This window comes from Monopterus albus, unplaced genomic scaffold, assembly GCF_001952655.1.
Source record: "Monopterus albus unplaced genomic scaffold, M_albus_1.0 scaffold11.1, whole genome shotgun sequence".
Taxonomy (NCBI): domain Eukaryota; kingdom Metazoa; phylum Chordata; class Actinopteri; order Synbranchiformes; family Synbranchidae; genus Monopterus; species Monopterus albus.
The window spans coordinates 2,724,449-2,742,869 of NW_018127891.1; the positions used below are offsets into that span (position 1 = coordinate 2,724,449).

At 39.3% G+C, this 18,421-nt stretch overlaps 1 protein-coding gene and 1 long non-coding RNA gene across 2 annotated transcripts in view; both read right to left on the reverse strand.

Moving 5' to 3' along the window:
• The window catches only part of bcl3 (BCL3 transcription coactivator), a 21,012-nt gene extending 9,660 nt beyond the window's left edge, over positions 1–11,352 (reverse strand). The window contains exons 1-3 of the mRNA XM_020590262.1: positions 10,517–11,352; positions 9,721–9,844; positions 1,343–1,451 (exon numbers count right to left, since the gene is read on the reverse strand). Of these exons, the coding sequence (XP_020445918.1) occupies positions 1,343–1,451; positions 9,721–9,844; positions 10,517–11,042 (759 nt within the window). The 5' untranslated portion in view covers positions 11,043–11,352. The remainder of the gene's footprint in view (positions 1–1,342; positions 1,452–9,720; positions 9,845–10,516) is intronic.
• A 3,406-nt stretch (positions 11,353–14,758) lies between these two features.
• On the reverse strand, positions 14,759–17,635 carry LOC109954696 (uncharacterized). The gene is made up of 3 exons (XR_002274176.1): positions 17,410–17,635; positions 16,783–16,814; positions 14,759–15,935 (listed from the first exon to the last, which is right to left on the reverse strand). It is a non-coding gene; the product is annotated as an uncharacterized LOC109954696 (long non-coding RNA).
• Between the last annotated feature and the right edge of the window lie 786 nt (positions 17,636–18,421).

The window sequence follows — 18,421 nt, forward strand, 5'->3', positions numbered from 1 at the left end:
CAGGGCATACATGGAACGCCATAACCAAGTGGGTGGCATAGTGTACAGAAACCTCTGTGTTGAGTACAAGCTAGAAGTCCCAAAGTCAAAATGGGATACACCTCCAAAGGTGGTTGAGAATGACCAAGCTAAGATCCTGTGGGACTTCCAGATACAAACTGACAAACTGGTAATGGCCAACCAACCAGACATAGCAGTGGTGGACAAACAGAAGAAGGAGGCTGTAGTGATAGATGTAGCAATCCCAAGCGATAGCAACATCAGGAAGAAGGAACACGAGAAGCTCGAGAAATACCAAGGGCTGAAAGAAGAGCTAGAAAAGATGTGGAAGGTGAAGGCACAAGTGGTCCCTGTGGTAATAGGAACATTGGGGGCTGTGACCCCCAAACTGGGAGAGTGGCTCCAACAGATCCCAGGAACAACATCTGAGATCTCTGTCCAGAAGAGTGCAGTCCTAGGAACAGCTAAGACAGTCTGCAGGACCCTCAAGCTCCCAGGCCACTGGTAGAGGACCCGAGCTTGAAGGAAAGAATACAAGACTGCTCCGAGTGGGGAATTTATATGGAATATATATATATATATATATATATATGTATATGTATATATGTATATATATAGAGAGAGAGATAAAGACAGAGACAGAAAGACAGTAATTTTTCAGCTTGGTCATTTGTTTGCAATTAAGGCCAGGGCATGAGATATGAGTTCAGGGTTCATGAGAGTTCATGGGTGTCACAATTAGCTCTACTTAATCATCTCTCTGAATTTCACAACATGGTAAATCCTACAAGGAAACCCTGAAAATTCCCTTCCCGTGGGGAAACCGAGCACTAGAATACTATGTACGAAGTAAAACAGAACACTGGAAAACACACATAGTGGTTCTCAGCATGCACATGGCTTTGGCTTGTGGCAAGTGCAGGTGGAGAAACCGGGAAGGGTGAATTCCACAGCATAACCATAAACTGCAGTGACTGTAAGTGTATGCGATAACATGGTACGAGGCAAGGAGGAAACCAAACACTTCCTCTTTCATTCTTTTCCATGTTACCGTTATCAGAAGGGTGAGGCAGGGAAATGTGCTCTACATGCTGTGACTGTTAGGGCAGAAGTCCCCTGTCACACATCTATTCTGCATTTATCTTTCATCACTCACTGATGCTAATACTGCTTTCATATATAAAACAGAACTGACACATTAAAAAAAATCTTTCTGTGGATTAGATGGCTCCCACATGTGAAAAAAGACATCATTTTCTATGTTTAGCAATCTGCATTTGTAAAAGTTGTCTGTGCAGATGTGTGCGCATGCATATGTGAATGCATACTTTAATAGACGTACCTGACGAAGGTTGTTGTAGATATCAAGGCTTCTGTGAGCCAGCAGCAGGAGATGGATCAGTTTGCAGACAATATCCGACTCCCCCTGTACCACAGCTATATGGAGGGCTCTGTAATGAATATTAAAAAACAAAAACAACTTAATTTCAAAGGGAATTTATGTAGGTTACGGTTCTCTCAAGGTGGCACATCAGTGCGGTGATTAGCACTGTCACCTCACAGCAAGAAGATTCCGAGTTTGAGCCCAGGCCAACCCAGGGCCTTTCTGTGCAGTTTGCATGTTTCCTTGTGCTTGTGTGGGTTCTTTCTAGGTACTCCAGCTTCCTCCCACAGTCCAAAGACATGGAGCTTAGGTTGATTGGCAACTCTAAAATTGCTCGTAGGAGTGAATGTAAATGTATGTGGCTGTTTGTTTACATGTCAGCCCTGTGATAGACTGGCGACCTGTCCAGGGTGTACCCTGCCTCTCGCTGACTGTCAGCTGGTATTGGTTCCAGCGCCCCGGTGACCCTATTTCAGAATAAGCAGTTTAGATAATGGATGGATGGACACATTCTCTTGACATTGTGACCAAGTAACAGCATATGTGTTCAATTTTAATGCATATGCTGTATTGATATAGATACTATAAAGTAATGTGTGTGCAAAATGAATTTCAAATTCAGCAATCTCCATAATGACATGGCATTTAATTTCAGCAGTATTTGGTCATGTGATTATGAGGATATCCTGCATGACTGATGGGAATTGGAATTTGGTTCAAAAGTTGCATCTGAAATAGTGAGCTAGAAATCACTTCCCTACATGGTGGAAATGAAGTCACTCAAAAAGTTAACTTTAGGCAATGTGTTTATTTGCTATATTTCTAAGTGTCAGATGAGAGGAATAATGCTACTCACATATTTGTCCATCAAATATAAAGCTTCATCCAACAGCTAGTTAGCTTTGCTTGAAGTGAGCCAAGGTAGTAGTTAACAAAAGCCACCCGCCAACTATACCAACACCTATAAAGCTGACTTTATATCGTGTTGATGAACAACAGTGAACAACAGGTTGTGGTTTTATGGAGACATTGCCTGGGACCTCTTGAAGTCTCAGCTGAGCAAAGCTAACCAGCTGTCAAACTATTATTTTAAATTGTCTACATGTATATCACTTTTTTTGGGATGAAAGGTCATACATTCACATTCCCTTCATAAATGGAACCCATGAAGGTCTTTTGTGATCAGGCACAGCCAATTCCACTTGATCTAAATGATCCTAGTGACAGTTGTACCAGGGAGCTCTGCAGATGTACAGGCATGACTCAGAATACTCTTATCACACTGTTATCTAGACTAAAGGGGAAACCACTATCTGTGGTCTCTACCTGAAGCGAAAGAACAAACCCAGGCCAAAGTTTAGGACATGGAAGGCCAGGAAACGATGCGGAGGGAGGGCATACTTTAGAAAACCATATTGCAGTCTTCACATATTTCTTTATCATGCTGACAGAATAAGCAGCTTCCAGTAAGAGCCAGACTGTCACTTCCTGTTGTCACTAACAATGGCAGCATTTTTGCTCCTCTATCTCATTCTGTGTGCTGTGAAATCCAGCCATTAAGTTGCATGATTTTTTTGACAGGGGCTTTCTGTAGGTTCACTCAGTCAACTTCATCAAGTGGATAAGTCATAATCAGACATATGGTGCTATCGTGCAACAGGAAACAAGGATGCTTCTTCAGAATTAGTTAAAAGTACTTTTTCATAGAGTTTGAGGTCAGAAAAGAAGTTCTCACAGTGACAAAATCGGTTGCAGCACTTCCTCTCAGTGATGTGTCGCACTGACATAGACTCCTTAACAAAGGTAAATTCCTGTCTGAAAAAAATATAGATTAAAGATGTCTGGGAAATAACTTTCATGTATAGTGCTAATTTATACATTTGCACAAAACAACTACACTTTCCTGCACATTTGATCAAAACGACTGTGTGGTTCAAATTCTTCACATTAGCATCTATCTATCTGATTATGGTTTTAGTAGTATCACATTAGTCTAATAATGTATTAGTCTAATAACTGTGTGAACATTTAAATTCTTTGACAACGTTTACTTGGTGGATGCAAGAAAAATAAAAGAAAGTTATACTCTGCGTTGTTTGTGCATATAGTTAAACAAACAAAATATTAAATAAAAATAACAATAAAAAAGAAAAGAAAGAAATTCAAATGTTGGATAAATTCTGTGTGCATGTATACATACAGTACATGCATAATTCCTGTACATGCAAGAGCAAGAGCAGGTTGGAACTGCAGCTGCAATAAACTATCAGATGATTTGCTCCTGGCTTCAGAGTGAAAAGCAGAACTTTGTGTTTTGGAATGGGAGTGAGCATGGAGGTCCTTTCCTCAGTCCCTGTTCCTGTAACTGAGCTAAGCACAAAGAACAAATCCATATCAATCAAGATCTCTGGTCATATTTATTGGCCATTCTATCAGCTACCACTCATTTGCCTTAAAAAGCCCCTGCAGTCTCTTAACAACAAATTCCACAGTGACTGGAGAGACCAATCATGGTAAAGTTTATCCACAGTCAAATATAGTTACAGGCTGTTCAGATATGACTTAACTAGGGCTGTGTCAATGTGCACCCTTGGTAAAGTGTTATGAAATCTGGCAGTCATACACTTTAAAGAACAGAAAGTCCAATACTATCTGTGCCACTGTGGCTAAGAGTATATCTAAACTCTCAGAGAACTGAGTTTGAGATTAATGAACATAATCAGTTCACACAGACTTAAAGTCATTCTCTGTCTTTTTTAAATTCTTTTCAATCTTCATCAATCGCTCACTCTCTTTTTCTCTTAAGATGAAACTATACTGTTTCTAGTTCCTGGAAGTGGGGCAGACCACAACCCCAAGCACAGCAGCACTGACGCAGACAGGAGTCCCAAGCTCGCCACATTGATTCAGTCAGTCCCAGTCTAAGTGTGTGTGAAGAGAGAGAGAATATAAACAAAAAAAAAGCAGAGAGAGAAGACAACATAGGTGCGGTATCCTGTTTGGTATGGAGGGTGAAGGTGCAGCCAATGTGACTGATCAGACTAAAGCCTAACATATCCTGTGGTCTGTGGACCAGCTGAGTAATGAGGTGATGTGTCAGTGTGTGTGAAAATAGTAAACAAAAGAGAAGCAGCAGCACACTGCAGTCCGGTTAACAAGAAATGATGGCTTACACCCATTGTATAGTCTGCTGTGCTCATCATGAAGAATGATGCTACTTCCAGACATTGCTGAGTTGAAGGTATCTGTGAGGAAGCATGTCCGAGTAAAGAATTTACTGCTCTGTGGGATCTATTATTTTTTTCTCAGATCTTTTCTACATGCCTCATAGGAGTAGCAACTGAAAATGTCTAAATCCTTTATCATCATAGTATATTTTACAGTAATACACTTTTAATGCTGAGTCAGTCTGAGTGTTGATGAGTGGAATGTTTGAAGTAAAGTTTGCAATCACATAGTTAGTATTAACTAGTGTTAATTATCTCAGACTACAGTCAAATGGTGTTGGATGACTGTAAAACAATTGGTGGGAGGACTATGGACTCGGCTTGAATAACCTATAGTGACTTATTCACATCATTGACATAATTAGATTAATGTCCTGTACAATGTAACCTACAGATTATATTAGCACTTCAAACTAAAAGAATATGTTGATGAATTTACAAAGGGATGGATCCTAATGACAAACAACAACTACTACTATTACTTTTGGCTGTTCCCGTTAGGGGTCACCACAGCAAATCAACTGTTCACATGTATACATTTGGTAAGCATTTTACACCGGATGCCCTTCCTGATGCAGCCCAAATTGGGAATCCTAATGACAAGCAACACCAGCTTGTAAAGCGTTAGCTTAATCGTTTTTAAATAAATGTCTTTGAAGACATTCATGGTCCTCAGACAATGTACCCTAAAGGCCTTGAAGATGACCTGACTTTTCTTCTAGTGCCACCAAGAGATTTATGGCTTTGGATGAAATGTCTCCACAACTATTGAATGAACTGTTACGAAATTCCATGTGCATGTTCGTAACTTTTCATCATTCTATTTGTCCACTATTTTGGTTTATGAACAAATATCTAAAACTACATTTCCATCAACAGTACCTTGTGTTCACTGCTAATTAGCAAATGCTAGCATGCAACATGCTAAATAAAGATGGTGAAAATAGTAAACATTACTTGCTACAGATGCTACCATGTTACCAACTTTACCTTTTAGTTCAAAGAACCATGGTGCCTAACTACGACCTTCCAGAGCTGCTAGTGTGGCTGTAGAGTGTTAGCCATGCTTTTGTATTTGTGTTTTTTTTAAGATGGCACCGCGTGAGTGGCAGCAAGTTCCAGCAGCTCTGTAGTCTTATGTGTTTTTTTTCCGTGTTTCCTGAAGTTTTCTGTGTTTGCTTTTGTGTTATATTTCTCTTCCGTAGGCCTTTGTGGAGTTGGGCTACTAGGAGTACAAGTTTTATTGTGTTTGCATTATGTTTTATACTTTTTTGCGAGCTTTTTGAATCTGCCTCTTGTGTCGTGGCTCCATTGTTTATTCTCGGGATCTGCTGCTTGCCCTCAACCATGTCCTGCTTCCTAATGGTGAGTAGCTGGAGACTCCCATGGAGATACAATGAAAAAGGCAAGGCTGTAGAGTTGGCATAAAGCGCCGGGAGAGGAAACGAAGATATGAGCCACGTTTACCATCTGTTGCTATGGAAAACACCCGCTCCCCTCCTAACAAGATGGACGAGCCAACCCCGCTAACGGAACTGTAACGGGCATACAGGAAGATCAGTCTTCAGTGTTTCACCAACACTCCTGATTCTGTGGTCTGTGGTGAAAGTTTACACTAATCCCTCAGCCAACGCTACTGCTGCGTACAAGTGCGCGCAAAGCATGGTGTCTCGGCTGCAAACACAACACCCACAGGCTCTAATCCTCATCTCGGGGGAGTTTAACCATGCCTCCCTCCCCCTCTCTGCCACCCTACCAATATTCTTGTTCCTGATTTCTCTCAAGTGCTACGTTTTGTCTTGTTTTTTAGGTATCTTTGATTTGCTTCTCGGAGATCCTTATGGTGTTTGTTGTTATTATGGTGTTTTGTTGTTTGCTCTCTTTTGCTGCCGGAACACTGTAATTTCCCCATTGTGGGATCAATAAAGTCTTAAATTTTCTTTTCAGAAACAAAAAGATGTGCATGTGCAGAATCAAAACACCATAAAAAGTTCTGAGTCCACATGGTCATACACACAGTATCTACAAGTCTGCAAGTACACTAATGACTCAGTAAGTGTTTGCCTGACAACTTCAATAAGTATTACCAACCTCTGCATATGTTATTGTGCAGGTAAATCCAATGACTGACTGGAAGAGGGCATATGTTTGTAGGAGCTGTAAAAAAAATCAGCACATCTGCACCACATACACGAATGACAGTGTGGATAAGCAAATGACACAGAGAAGGTGAGAGAGAGAGAGAGAGCTGAAGCTGATAGCTGAAGAAAGCGGTAAATGAGGAAGTGAGGAGCGGATGTTTGGGTTGTTTGAGCCCATTCATTTAAAAACAGAAAAGAAAGAGAGAGACACAGACACCTGAAAAAACCGCAATCATGTATAAAGACTGAGCTCTGACTGGTTTTCCCGAAACTAAGGGTCTCATAAGCGCTGAGAACAGAGGACGAACATCCCATTGACGTAAGAGCCAAGCACAAGGGCACATGCATACACATACACACTCACGTACATACAGACAGTGTGAAAAAGGACCAGGGGGCTGATAATGTTTCTTTCTGCAGAATTCACACGAAGTTTCAAACAACCACAAAGCAACAAGTAGGTACTACACAAGCCAACCAAGGTCTCAGCTTCATTACAAAGGTATTACATTTTATGAAAAGGCTCCACACTGCAGCTTTGTTGCATTAAGTCATTACACATAAGATAGTTCACATTAGAATTTCTTATTGTTTTGTGTGTGTCCCACAAATTTAGATAACACACTTATAAGAAGCTCCAAAAAGGAATGTCAACCATTTATTGTAATAATACTGCAGGTCATAAGAAAAATAAAATCAGGTTGCCAGTGTTTGAGAAGCCACAAAATACACATTTTCAAGTATAAAAATTTCATTCATCTTATTTCCTTACAACTATATTTCAATAGCAGACATGGCAGTGATTAGAAGTCTGAAGTAGATAATCTGCAGCTGCAGCTGTGACATATCACATGACTTATGGCTCTGCTAACTGTTGGTCATCACGAGTTCACTTTGAATAGATGCAAATTATGCCGATACTTTTTGAAACCGCAACATCAAAGTGCCATTAAATTCTTGGACATATGTTTTCAGTCACATGACTGCATGTGTGATTGTGTGTGTGTGTGTGTGTGTGTTCTCGTATCGGTTTGTCATTTCAGTTAGTGTGTGGGTGGGTGGTGAACCTTTAGACAAGGTAAAGTAACCATGCATTGAAGTTTAATATTTGCATTCATGTGTTCTCAAAAAGTCCTCTAGTGTCCTGTATTGCCATTCCCAACACCCCACCCCCAAAAACAGCACTCCAAGAGAGTCGTCCATTGTATTTTAGGTTGTTGAACACACATGCGCTAACATACAGATACACGCAATGCCTACGTACAAAATCTCCAATGGTGCTTAGTGAATCATTCCTGATCCGCACTACAGCAGCTTCCCTCTAAGGAAGTGAAACAACTGTAAAGATTTTGGTTGCATATAAGGGGGGGAACTGTCTATACCTGTTCAATATGCAGAAACAGGAGAGTCACAAATCATATCAAAGAAAATGAGATGATATTACAGATGTCTCAAAACCACATCCAGGTTGTGCAACATCAAAAGTTTTGTTAAGGAGATCAGACAGTCACTTGCTGAGGTGAGCACTGTTTGGGGTCAGCACAGTGATTTATGTGACCATTTCAGTTTCATTCTTTATGACAACGGTAACCAATACTTCTGAGAATGTAGCTGAAGCAGTATAAGTGTCAGGCCTCTAGAAAGCAATAAAATAACTGCAGATTGCAGTTTGTTATTGGCTGGTAAGATGCCAGGATATGGACTGGAAGGCCACAGGCCTTTTCTATGCAAGACATTTTTAACATGTCACAGTAGGTGACAATTAGCCATCCCTGGTAGGCTAGTGGTTAAGGCGCAGCGCTCTCGCCACTGCGGCCCAGGTTCAAATCAAGGTTGTGTCAGGAAGGGCATCCAGCGTAAAACATGTGCCAAATGTCAACATGCAAGCTGTCAGTGTGACAATTCGCTGTGGCGACCCCTAAATGGGAAAAGCCGAAAGTGACTTTCTTTTACAGTAGGTGACATTTATTATTTACACAGCAGGCTAAAATAATAAACTCAGTGCTGGTTGAATTACATTTAACTGCGTTGATTTAAGGTCGTGGAATTGTACATGCATGTCTCACTGCCACATTGGCTTGAATTTCCTATTAAAATGCATCAAAATGCATCTGCTGTCAAAGAGGCCTATTGGTTGATGGAAAAGACGGATTAATAAACAAACATACCAGCTCCATAAATCAGCAAACATACATAAAAATTATATGTGAAAAAGATGAAATGCTGACATTACTCTTTGGGCTGAAATATCTATTTTATATCATATTACAAATTTCATATCATGTTTGAATGCTGCTTTGTATGTTCTGCTATTCACTCCCATCTCTTCAACCATCTCTTCAGTTACTGCTTGCCACCAAAGAGGGCATTAAAGTACAAAACATTATGTATTTCAATTTTAAGTAAAAGCATGACCTTTTAGAATAAATTGTAAACATTTTAGAACTTACACATCTCTGTTTTTGTATCTTTTAACCTTCTAAATGCATTTTAAACTGAGTTTAACTTTCATATTAGGCAAGTTTCCAACTGCTGAGTCACCACATCCAAGAAATTAGGAATGTTTTGCCTATTAAACTAAGCTATTAATCTCCAACTCATAATGTACAGTACAACACAAGGTCAAACCCTTGGCCTATCCAAGTCAAGATGTGAGCTGGGTCTGCTCAGTCTACACAAGATGACAAAGAATCCTCTCAATCTGCTGGAAATCTCATGAATATTTATGACTGCGGTCCGATGTCAAATCTGTGAACTATGCCAAGTTTCAACTGTCAACTCATCCGTCTGACTAAAATGAGGTGATTATGAAAATGCATGAGATGATGAATCATGGTAATCATTTATGTTTTACTGTATGAATCAGTGACTTGGATATGTGATGGATGGACATGTGTCACACGTTAAAAATGTGACACCCAAACTTCCAACCGAAGCCATTTCTCAGATTTTTAAAATATTAACATACGTGTCTCCGTCTTCATCTTGATGTGTAGCCAGAGTGATATCAGGCAGGTGTTCGGTTTGGTTGGCCAAAGGGTGGTTTGGCTCTGGGACTGGGGGCAAAAACACCTGGTACACTGGGTAATGACCTGAGCACGGAAGAAAGCAAAACATAGAGAAAGACATAATGAGACGCACAGAGAACGAAGAAATATTAAAAATGAAAATACAAATAAGATTTTTTTTTTTTAAGTGAAGACAGTGTCACTCAGAATGTACATCTGTGTATGCATACTATTCATGTACAGGTAAACCAGGTGAGCTGCTTTTGTCAGTGCAGGAGAGTGACTGAAGATAACTGCTGACTAGACATTTTCTCACTGATTCAGCAGTGGCTGCTGCATCAGCTGTGACTCTGAGGTATTTCCTTTTAGCTGTGACCCACTAGTGACCAAAAATATTGAAGGAGGGGAGAGTGTTGTGCTACTGTTAAAATAAAAACCGCATGAGCCTCATTCATATAACACCAAATAATAATTTAGAGAGCCCTTTTGTGCCATGCTCCGTCTTTGAAACCTGCATTATGTCTTTAAGTTTATCACCAGTGAACAAAATAAACACAGCTGCTGTATACCCATAACTCTCAACCAGCCTCATTACTTTGACCAAGCAAAATTAGCTACTGTCCAGGTTCCTTAAATAACAGAAAATGTGCAGCAAAGTTCTGAAATAATAGTTTCATATACAGTTGCCTGGTCTACAGTAAAATGTCGACTAAAAAGGTGTCGTACTGACCTAATTGACCAGTTGGAGTCGCTTACCGTAATTAAACGGGTGGAAAATGTGTCTGGGATATCCATGTAGAGTCTGTCCAGTGTCTCCAGTCCTCCTGAGAGTCACTGGTGCTACTCCGACCCTGCTTTCTTCCCTGGGTTTTTTCAAACGACCGGCCAAACTGTCCCGAAAGTCCCTATCTTCCACGGGGGAAAAGCGGTCGCCACTCTCAGCCGCAGCCGGTGACTGCCTTTGGGGCTCCGGCTCCACACGAATCCGGCGTTTCCTAAGAGGAAGCTTTAAGGAAGAAGCGTCCTCCGATCGCTTGCTTGCAACGCTGCTTTCTGAGCCCGGTACGTTTCTTATGGTGGGACTGTGTATTTCCAAACTGTCAGTCCCTGTGCAGGCTGGCGGTGCAGGTGAGCCGACTGTCACCCGAACGTCCCTGGTGCGACTTTTGCAGTCTGGAGTCCTGGACCCGGCGCACCCACGCTCTCGGTTAGTGGTGCGCAGATCCAGCGGTGCTGTGGCAACCGACTGGTGGTCACCATTCATGGTCATGATACTCGGCATCAACCGGAGGCGAGACGTTCACGGTCTAAGTTTCAGGTGTGTGCGACTGAAGCCAACTTCTCGACGCTCAGTGACAGTTTAGTGGGATCGGTCCATCCAAAGTATCCAGCAGTACGCAATTCCCATCTCCATTAGACTAAATGGGCAGCGATCAAATCATCACTGAGTTTCCATTTGTGCCACTTGTGTATTTTAGATAAGCGCTCAAAATTATGACTCAGAATGTAAATGTATTTTCGAAGAAGAGTTACTGTAGAGTTTGGGTGTCGATTAAGCGCACCTACGGTAACAACAGCAGGTAGGCTACAGTGCAGCTGCAGCACTGCTCATCTGCTCTTTAATGAACGTAATCGCACTGACACTGGTGCTTTCCCTTTTAAAACCGAAACAAGCGATTGTAGCACAGGGAGGTGAAGAGTTAAATACATAATAATTTCTGCATTTGTGACATCTGTTTTGCATGTTCAAAACATCTAACCTGAAGAATTTCTCAAGAAGTTTAAAAAGGAAAGACGGATCAGTGCTTTCGTCTGCTGCTGCACTTTGAGTCTGCAAAATGTGACAGGGGGTTAGGAAAGAGGGACTAGATCAGTGGTTTATGCTGTAGCTAGAAGCAGTGGAAGAAATCCTTAGGTAAAAATAGGTAAATACCTCAGTGTAAAACTACAGTTAGAAGTAAAATCCTGCATTCAAAATGCTACTTAAGTTAAACTGCAATGTATTAGCATCAAAATAGAGCTACTTTAAGTTCCAAAAGTGAAAGTACTCATTTATTGATGCATTTTTGTGTTTATAACTTGACTGTTGCAGCTGGCAAGGGGTGAGCCGGTTTTAACTACCTTGTATACTTTTGTTGGGTAGCTTGTAAATTCACCACCAGTGGTCAATAAAGTTTTAGGATTACACAGAATTTTGTCATTCTGACTTTGAAAAGTAACTAGTAACGAACGTTATCAACTAATTGTAGTGAACTAAAAAGCATAATATTTGCCTATATAAATGAAGTAAAGAGAAAGTATGAAGTTGCAGAAAAGGGAAATACTCAAGTAAAATACATTACCTCAAGTACTGTACTTAAGTACAGTACTTGAGTAAATGTACTACCACCACTGGTAGCTGTACCTCAACTGTGCTTTATTGCATGATTATCTTTTCTAAAATATAGCTTACAGTAATGCAAACTCTATTTCTTTCCTTGTTGCAAAAGCCCAACAGACTGTCCCACTTTGAAGACAAAAGCACAATAAGGAAACATTGACTTTAACATTCAACTGTATTTATGACATTTTAATATGTTAATGTCAGATTAGTGTAAAAACAAAAAGAGGGAAACAAAAACAGACTTTGAGAGGTAAACTTCCTTTCTGAACATTTCTGTACTCTCTTACTGATGTCATGGAAAGGATTTTTATGTTGTTTTGATCACATGCAGAGCCTCATGTCAGAGATAATGTTGATTTTCACACTTCAGTTCAAAAAGTTATACGATCTTCCCCTTTTTCTGATCACATTACAGTACAGAGCAGGCAATCTTGTATATTACAACAGATTGCACTCACAAATAAGCAAGATATGGAAGCTCAAGTACGCCTAATGCTTAATTGTAGGTTGATTAGCAATCTGCTTTTGTATGGAGGATGCAGATTTTGCAAGTTGCAGTCCATCAGATGCACACATCTGTTGCCTTAGTTGGTGGTGTGTTGCCAGGTCGTAGACTCAGAGCTGAATTTGCACTCCCTTCAGGAGGAAGAATACAGGAGGTATTCAGAGAGCAGATGCCCTGTTCAAACTGACTGACTGATCAGTCGATATCATGTCACTGCTCTCCTGCATGTGGCCATGTTACCTGAGCACTTATACAAATAATAAATGCATATACGTACACAAGCCCACGCATGTACACACAAATCACACCTCATCTCCTCGTTGTCAGTTATTTTACATAACCCTCAGAACAGGGTCTAATTACCAGGGTCAATTTGGGACTTTCCTCTTTCCACTGAAGTGTGGAGTGGGCAACAGAAAGTCGGGCTGGGTGTCTAAAGTCCCTAAAACATCCTGACACTACACAAACATTCTTTGCAGCTGTCAGGGCACTCAACCATTATGGTCTCCTCAGGCATAAGGTATCATTGACACTGGCCTACCTCTCTCACAGTCAGTGTGACCCTAATTCTACAGTTAACAGAGCTTACTGCTGAGTGAATCTGACACCAGCTGAAGTTTACTGATCTTCAACAGCATGCACAATATGTAAACAGAAAAAAAATCCCATACACATTTAATATTTACAGTATGGGGTCAGACAGTAATCTGAGACAGTGCTATTATGGCAGTGCATGTTGAAAGCAGAGTGAACATCAGTCAAATCACAAGCTATTACATCCAGATACAAAACGATGAAATGACTCCCCCTTGTGCCAGGAGAGCAAAGGTGCAACTACATTCTTGAAAAATAATCAAAAGTCAAAGCATTTTGACATACAAATCCAAAGAATACTGTACATTTACATTTACATATCATTTAGGCTTCAAAACTTGTGGAATGCCTTTAGTTTTGAAGATATTTAGTCATAAGTATTGGACATATAAAATATTTTCCTTTGCCTACCTTAAGGTCCATGTCAGAAACCATGAACAGAGAATCAGTAGGAAAAAAATGTTACACACAGACTTCCAGAGTCAGTGGAGGAAGTATTACAACTGTAATAGATGTATTAACATGTACAAGAACCACTTTAATATTGTAGTCAACTGCAGTAGAACTCATCTAATTTTATATACTTTGAAAAGAGCAGTTAGAGGCGTCACCTTTGACGTACTGCTGTTTCCTCTTTCTGTGGTAACCATATTCATTTCCTGTTTTCTGTGCCTGAACCGCGTTGTGCTTGCTTCCAGACTGAATTACATTCAGTATTTTCTAGGTTCATTTTAATTTTTGAGTGACAACATACGCCTGCACCACTTAAGCATTTGTGTTGCAGAAGCTCTTGCTAATTACGAAATTTAATTTGCTACTTTAGGTCAGCTAGCTAAGCTAGTAGCTTAATTGAGAGCAATGGCTTCCCCGTTTCTCTCCTCCTTTGTCTTGCTCGGAGTGTTGCACGTTCATTTATTTTCTGAACTCCTTTAGCGATAATGGTACTTGTAATAAATGTCAGATTCTACCCTCTCCTCACTGTCCTGGTATCAACCAGTAGTGACTCCTCTGCAGGGGCGTATCAAGCTTTTTAAAAGTGTGGGGGATGAGGTTTGTCTGGGGTGGGGGTATCTGAGCAAGACTGAAGCTGAATGCAACCAAATGTGTCACACAAATGTGACATAATAGCGTTTACCTACCTCTAAATAGAGTTTATGCACCAAATTCAACCAGGACCAGGATATTCAATATCCTGCTTATTATCATTATCAGCACAACAGTTATAGCTTAGTGTTTCTGAATGACACTGCATTGTCTACATTTTATGCCCAACTCTGATCAACACTGTAAGAGCCATTTATGCCACTCACTCATATTGTTACCCACCTTTTTTTTTCAGCACACCCCTGATTCTTAAGTTGAAGAAATAAATTTTCTGTATTAGGTTATTCTGAAGAAAAAGGTCAGCTACTAATTGATCCACAATCATTTTTCTGTTCACCCTATCCAGCTTGTCTTTATGTACACGGCACACAGCAACACTGTTGAGGCGGGGTTGGGGGCTGGTGGTCCTGAACATTAAACACTGGATATATGAACATTTGAACCTTCACTCAGTACAATTAAAAGAACCAAAAGTACTCTGTTTTCCTTAAAAGAGACAAATTGATCCACAATCATTTTTCTGTTCACCCTATCCAGCTTGTCTTTATGTACACGGCACACAGCAACACTGTTGAGGCGGGTTTGGGTCATGGTGCTCACCTTCATCCTAATCAAAACATTTAAAAGGAAACTGTGGAATTTTATATCCATCCACCAGAAACACACCGAGACACCCACAATTTGCCTCTCTTCCTTAAATATATCTCTTTCAAAAACTGTAACTTCACATAAACATTACGAGGCATTTGAATCCTAAATGTGTGTCTGTTTGCTGTGAACCTCCCTTTGCTCCCTCTGACACAACTGAGGTCTCTGGCAACTGACTATCCTACAAAAGCAGGATGCAGTGATAAAGAATAAGACTTAATTTTCAGCCTCAAAATTAGCCTCCCTTAATTAATGCCCACCTACAGAACATTAAGAAATCACTTACAATAGATATTTTGAAAAAGGTGTCAATCTTCTGCTGCCCTTTCTGCATCTTAATACTGAGTGGCAAAAAGACAGTGGTAAGTGGTAGCTAGGTCAGACAGGAATGACACTTCTTAAAACATAGCCTAATTGCGCTAGCATCATACAGCTCCCTATCTAACTTTGCTAACAATGTAATACTAGCTGCTGAGGTGGTGAACAAGGTACATGATGGATATTAAGTATTTATCAGCAGATATTCCATTATGACAGCGGGTTTGGCTTCACTAATTTACTGTGACACAGTGTTCTTCACATTTACTGCCTGACATTCTGACTGCCCCATAACGGTTATTTCTCTACAATGTCTCCTTAGCTGTCTCCAGTCGTCCTGAATGCTAGCGTAGTGATATGTGTTCGCCTCTTCACTCGCTAACTGGTGGACTTGGTGTGATTGCCAGTAATCATTTCTGATTTCATTATAAAAAACTGTCCTCCATTTTCCATGAAACGCACACAGAGGTCCTCCACACCACAAAAGGTATGTGAATGCATAGTTTTCATTGAAAGGTGATGGAGTCCTCATCTTAAACCCCATGAAGTCTTCTAAAATCATATGATTTATTAGGGTTTCCTTAGTCTTGCTGGGTAAGGGTCACCCCATTTCAGTGCATCACCTACAGAGAGAGAAGGAATGATTACTCAAAATAAACAAACAAAAACAATATTTTATACCATAAATATATGTATACTGTATGTCAGTGTGGATATGTGTGCATACAACATGTACAAACCCTTTAAATCCTCAATACATCCTGCATGTTGTATTAGATAAAAAGGAATAAAAACAAGTTTTACTTATGAGAAGGAAGGCTGAAGTAAACAACTGAAAGGAAAGGAAGACAAATAGTTGTCACAGCTGTAAATGCTAAAATTATAGCCTGTTGTTACTCCCCCAGATTGATAAATCGGTCTCTTGTAACACTGTGTTTATATTTCACTTCAATGATTTCCTATCACTTCTCCCCTACATCACCATGCCACAGTCATAGTATCATGACACTAGCTCTGAGCCTTGCTAGCTTCAGATTTTGCAATACTGCAACTGGAATTCATTCAAACAGACAGTGCTGTCACTCACACCAGAATTTAAAAAATATAAAATGAAAATCCAATAACTAGATACATTTTTCTGTGCAGCTTTTTCACTACTAATGCTTTTCTTCAGTACCACTACAATTCTATTCAGTACAAGTGTTTCAGTGCCAGTGTTCCTCTTTTCAGTTCAGGCTTTGTTTTCAATGCCAAATTTTATTTTCAGAGCCAAAATTTAAAGCTATTGTCCAGACTATCAAGCTCTTTTAAACCTATGAACTAAAGACACCTATCAAGCAAGTGATTGATATACAAAGAATTCCTTTAAAAGGTAATCTAGATAAATTGTTTCATTGTGATCTCTCACCTTCCATTCTTTTATAAATAAGGAATGCATTTAAAAAGAAGAGGATGACAGCAATAACTAACCAGTGCAATGATGATGAGGATGGCTACGCGACCTGTGAAAGCAGGTTAGAACAGAAGCATACATCACTCATTGATTCATACACATATTCTTCTTGTAGTTATAAACTATTTCCATTTGTTAAGTCAGTAAATCATAAAATATGATCCCCTGGTTAAAAATCAATCATATTTATGGTATACAGTACAGTGATCGGATATTCGGTGCTTTCCTTGCAGCTATAGTTCTATTCAACTTTAAATTGTTCTAAATCTTATTGACCATAACAAACAACCATTGCTAGGTCTGTAAACTTTATTTCTTAATGTGAATATTTCTGCTTGTCTTTGAAATGTCAGCCATGACCTAAGTGTTCTCAATAGCATTTATTCCCTTTTTAATGTTTTGGTTGACTAGTCATAGGCACCAATACAAACACTGCAACTAAACTTGTATGTGTACTTACATAGATGTCTTATAATTATCTACACAGCTGTTTGCTGATTATTTTGTTATATGTCTACAGTGAAATGTATTTTTGTGAACACCACTGGTTGTCAGGGGATGTCCCCTTACACTTAATAACAAAGAAGTGTACAAACCTACAACAGCAATTTTTATATATTTTAATTTATTCACTATTAACTTACGTGTTATGGGTTGACCAACTTGACCTGTAAAGTCAAAAACACATTGTTAATCCATATATTTTGCACTGAACTAACACTGAAAAACACAAAAAGTGAGAAAAAAGATTCTGTACAATAGAAACCATGTTTTAATTTAACAGTGAAAATAAAGTTATGCTGCTGACAGGGGCTGATAGATCAGCTTGTCACCAGTGGCAAATGATGTATTTCATCATTAATAAAACAAAAAATTATAAAAAAAAATCACTTTCTAAAATACCTTGTGATAATATTATATATTACAGTATACACTGTGTCTTTACAAAAATATGTTTTCATTACAATATGTTCTAGAAATCTATAAACAAGGCTAATTTACAGTCATGCTAGTGACTGTGAGGCTTAAGCATGGTGGTGCTTTGAACTAATAATTAACTCTAATTAAATTTATTAAGTGAAAATTTCTATCTTAATTTAGTGTGTTAACGTAGTAACAGTTGCCAGCTGGGGACCATGAATGTCTGTACAATGCTACATGGCTCTCCATCCCATAGTTTTTGACATATTTCAGAGAGGATCAAAATGGTGGGCTGACCAACAGACTGATACTCCTATCCACAAATATATTATACTAGTATGACTAAAAAAATGAATACATTCTTTAATTCTTTAAATTAAGTAGGCCCACATCTGAGAAATTAAATAGTCTAAAAGAAAAGACAAGTAAAGAAAAGAAATAATTCTAGTTTTTAGAAGCCACAATACATTTTGTCACAATATCCCAAATGAGTCACTCCATTTCTATCAAATACACCTATACCTGTTCTTATATAGTTCTCTTTTACATTAGCATACTACAGCTATTATTATAATCTGAGCCTTACACTGCTTACTATTGGTTGGTGCAAACAAAAGTAAGAAAAGTAGGAAAAGTAGGAATGAAAGCTTGTTTTACAAACTCAATCAAGGCATGAATTCAAGCTCTAAAATCAAGTTACTGAAAAAGAGAAATACAGACACTGTGAACTTTTCC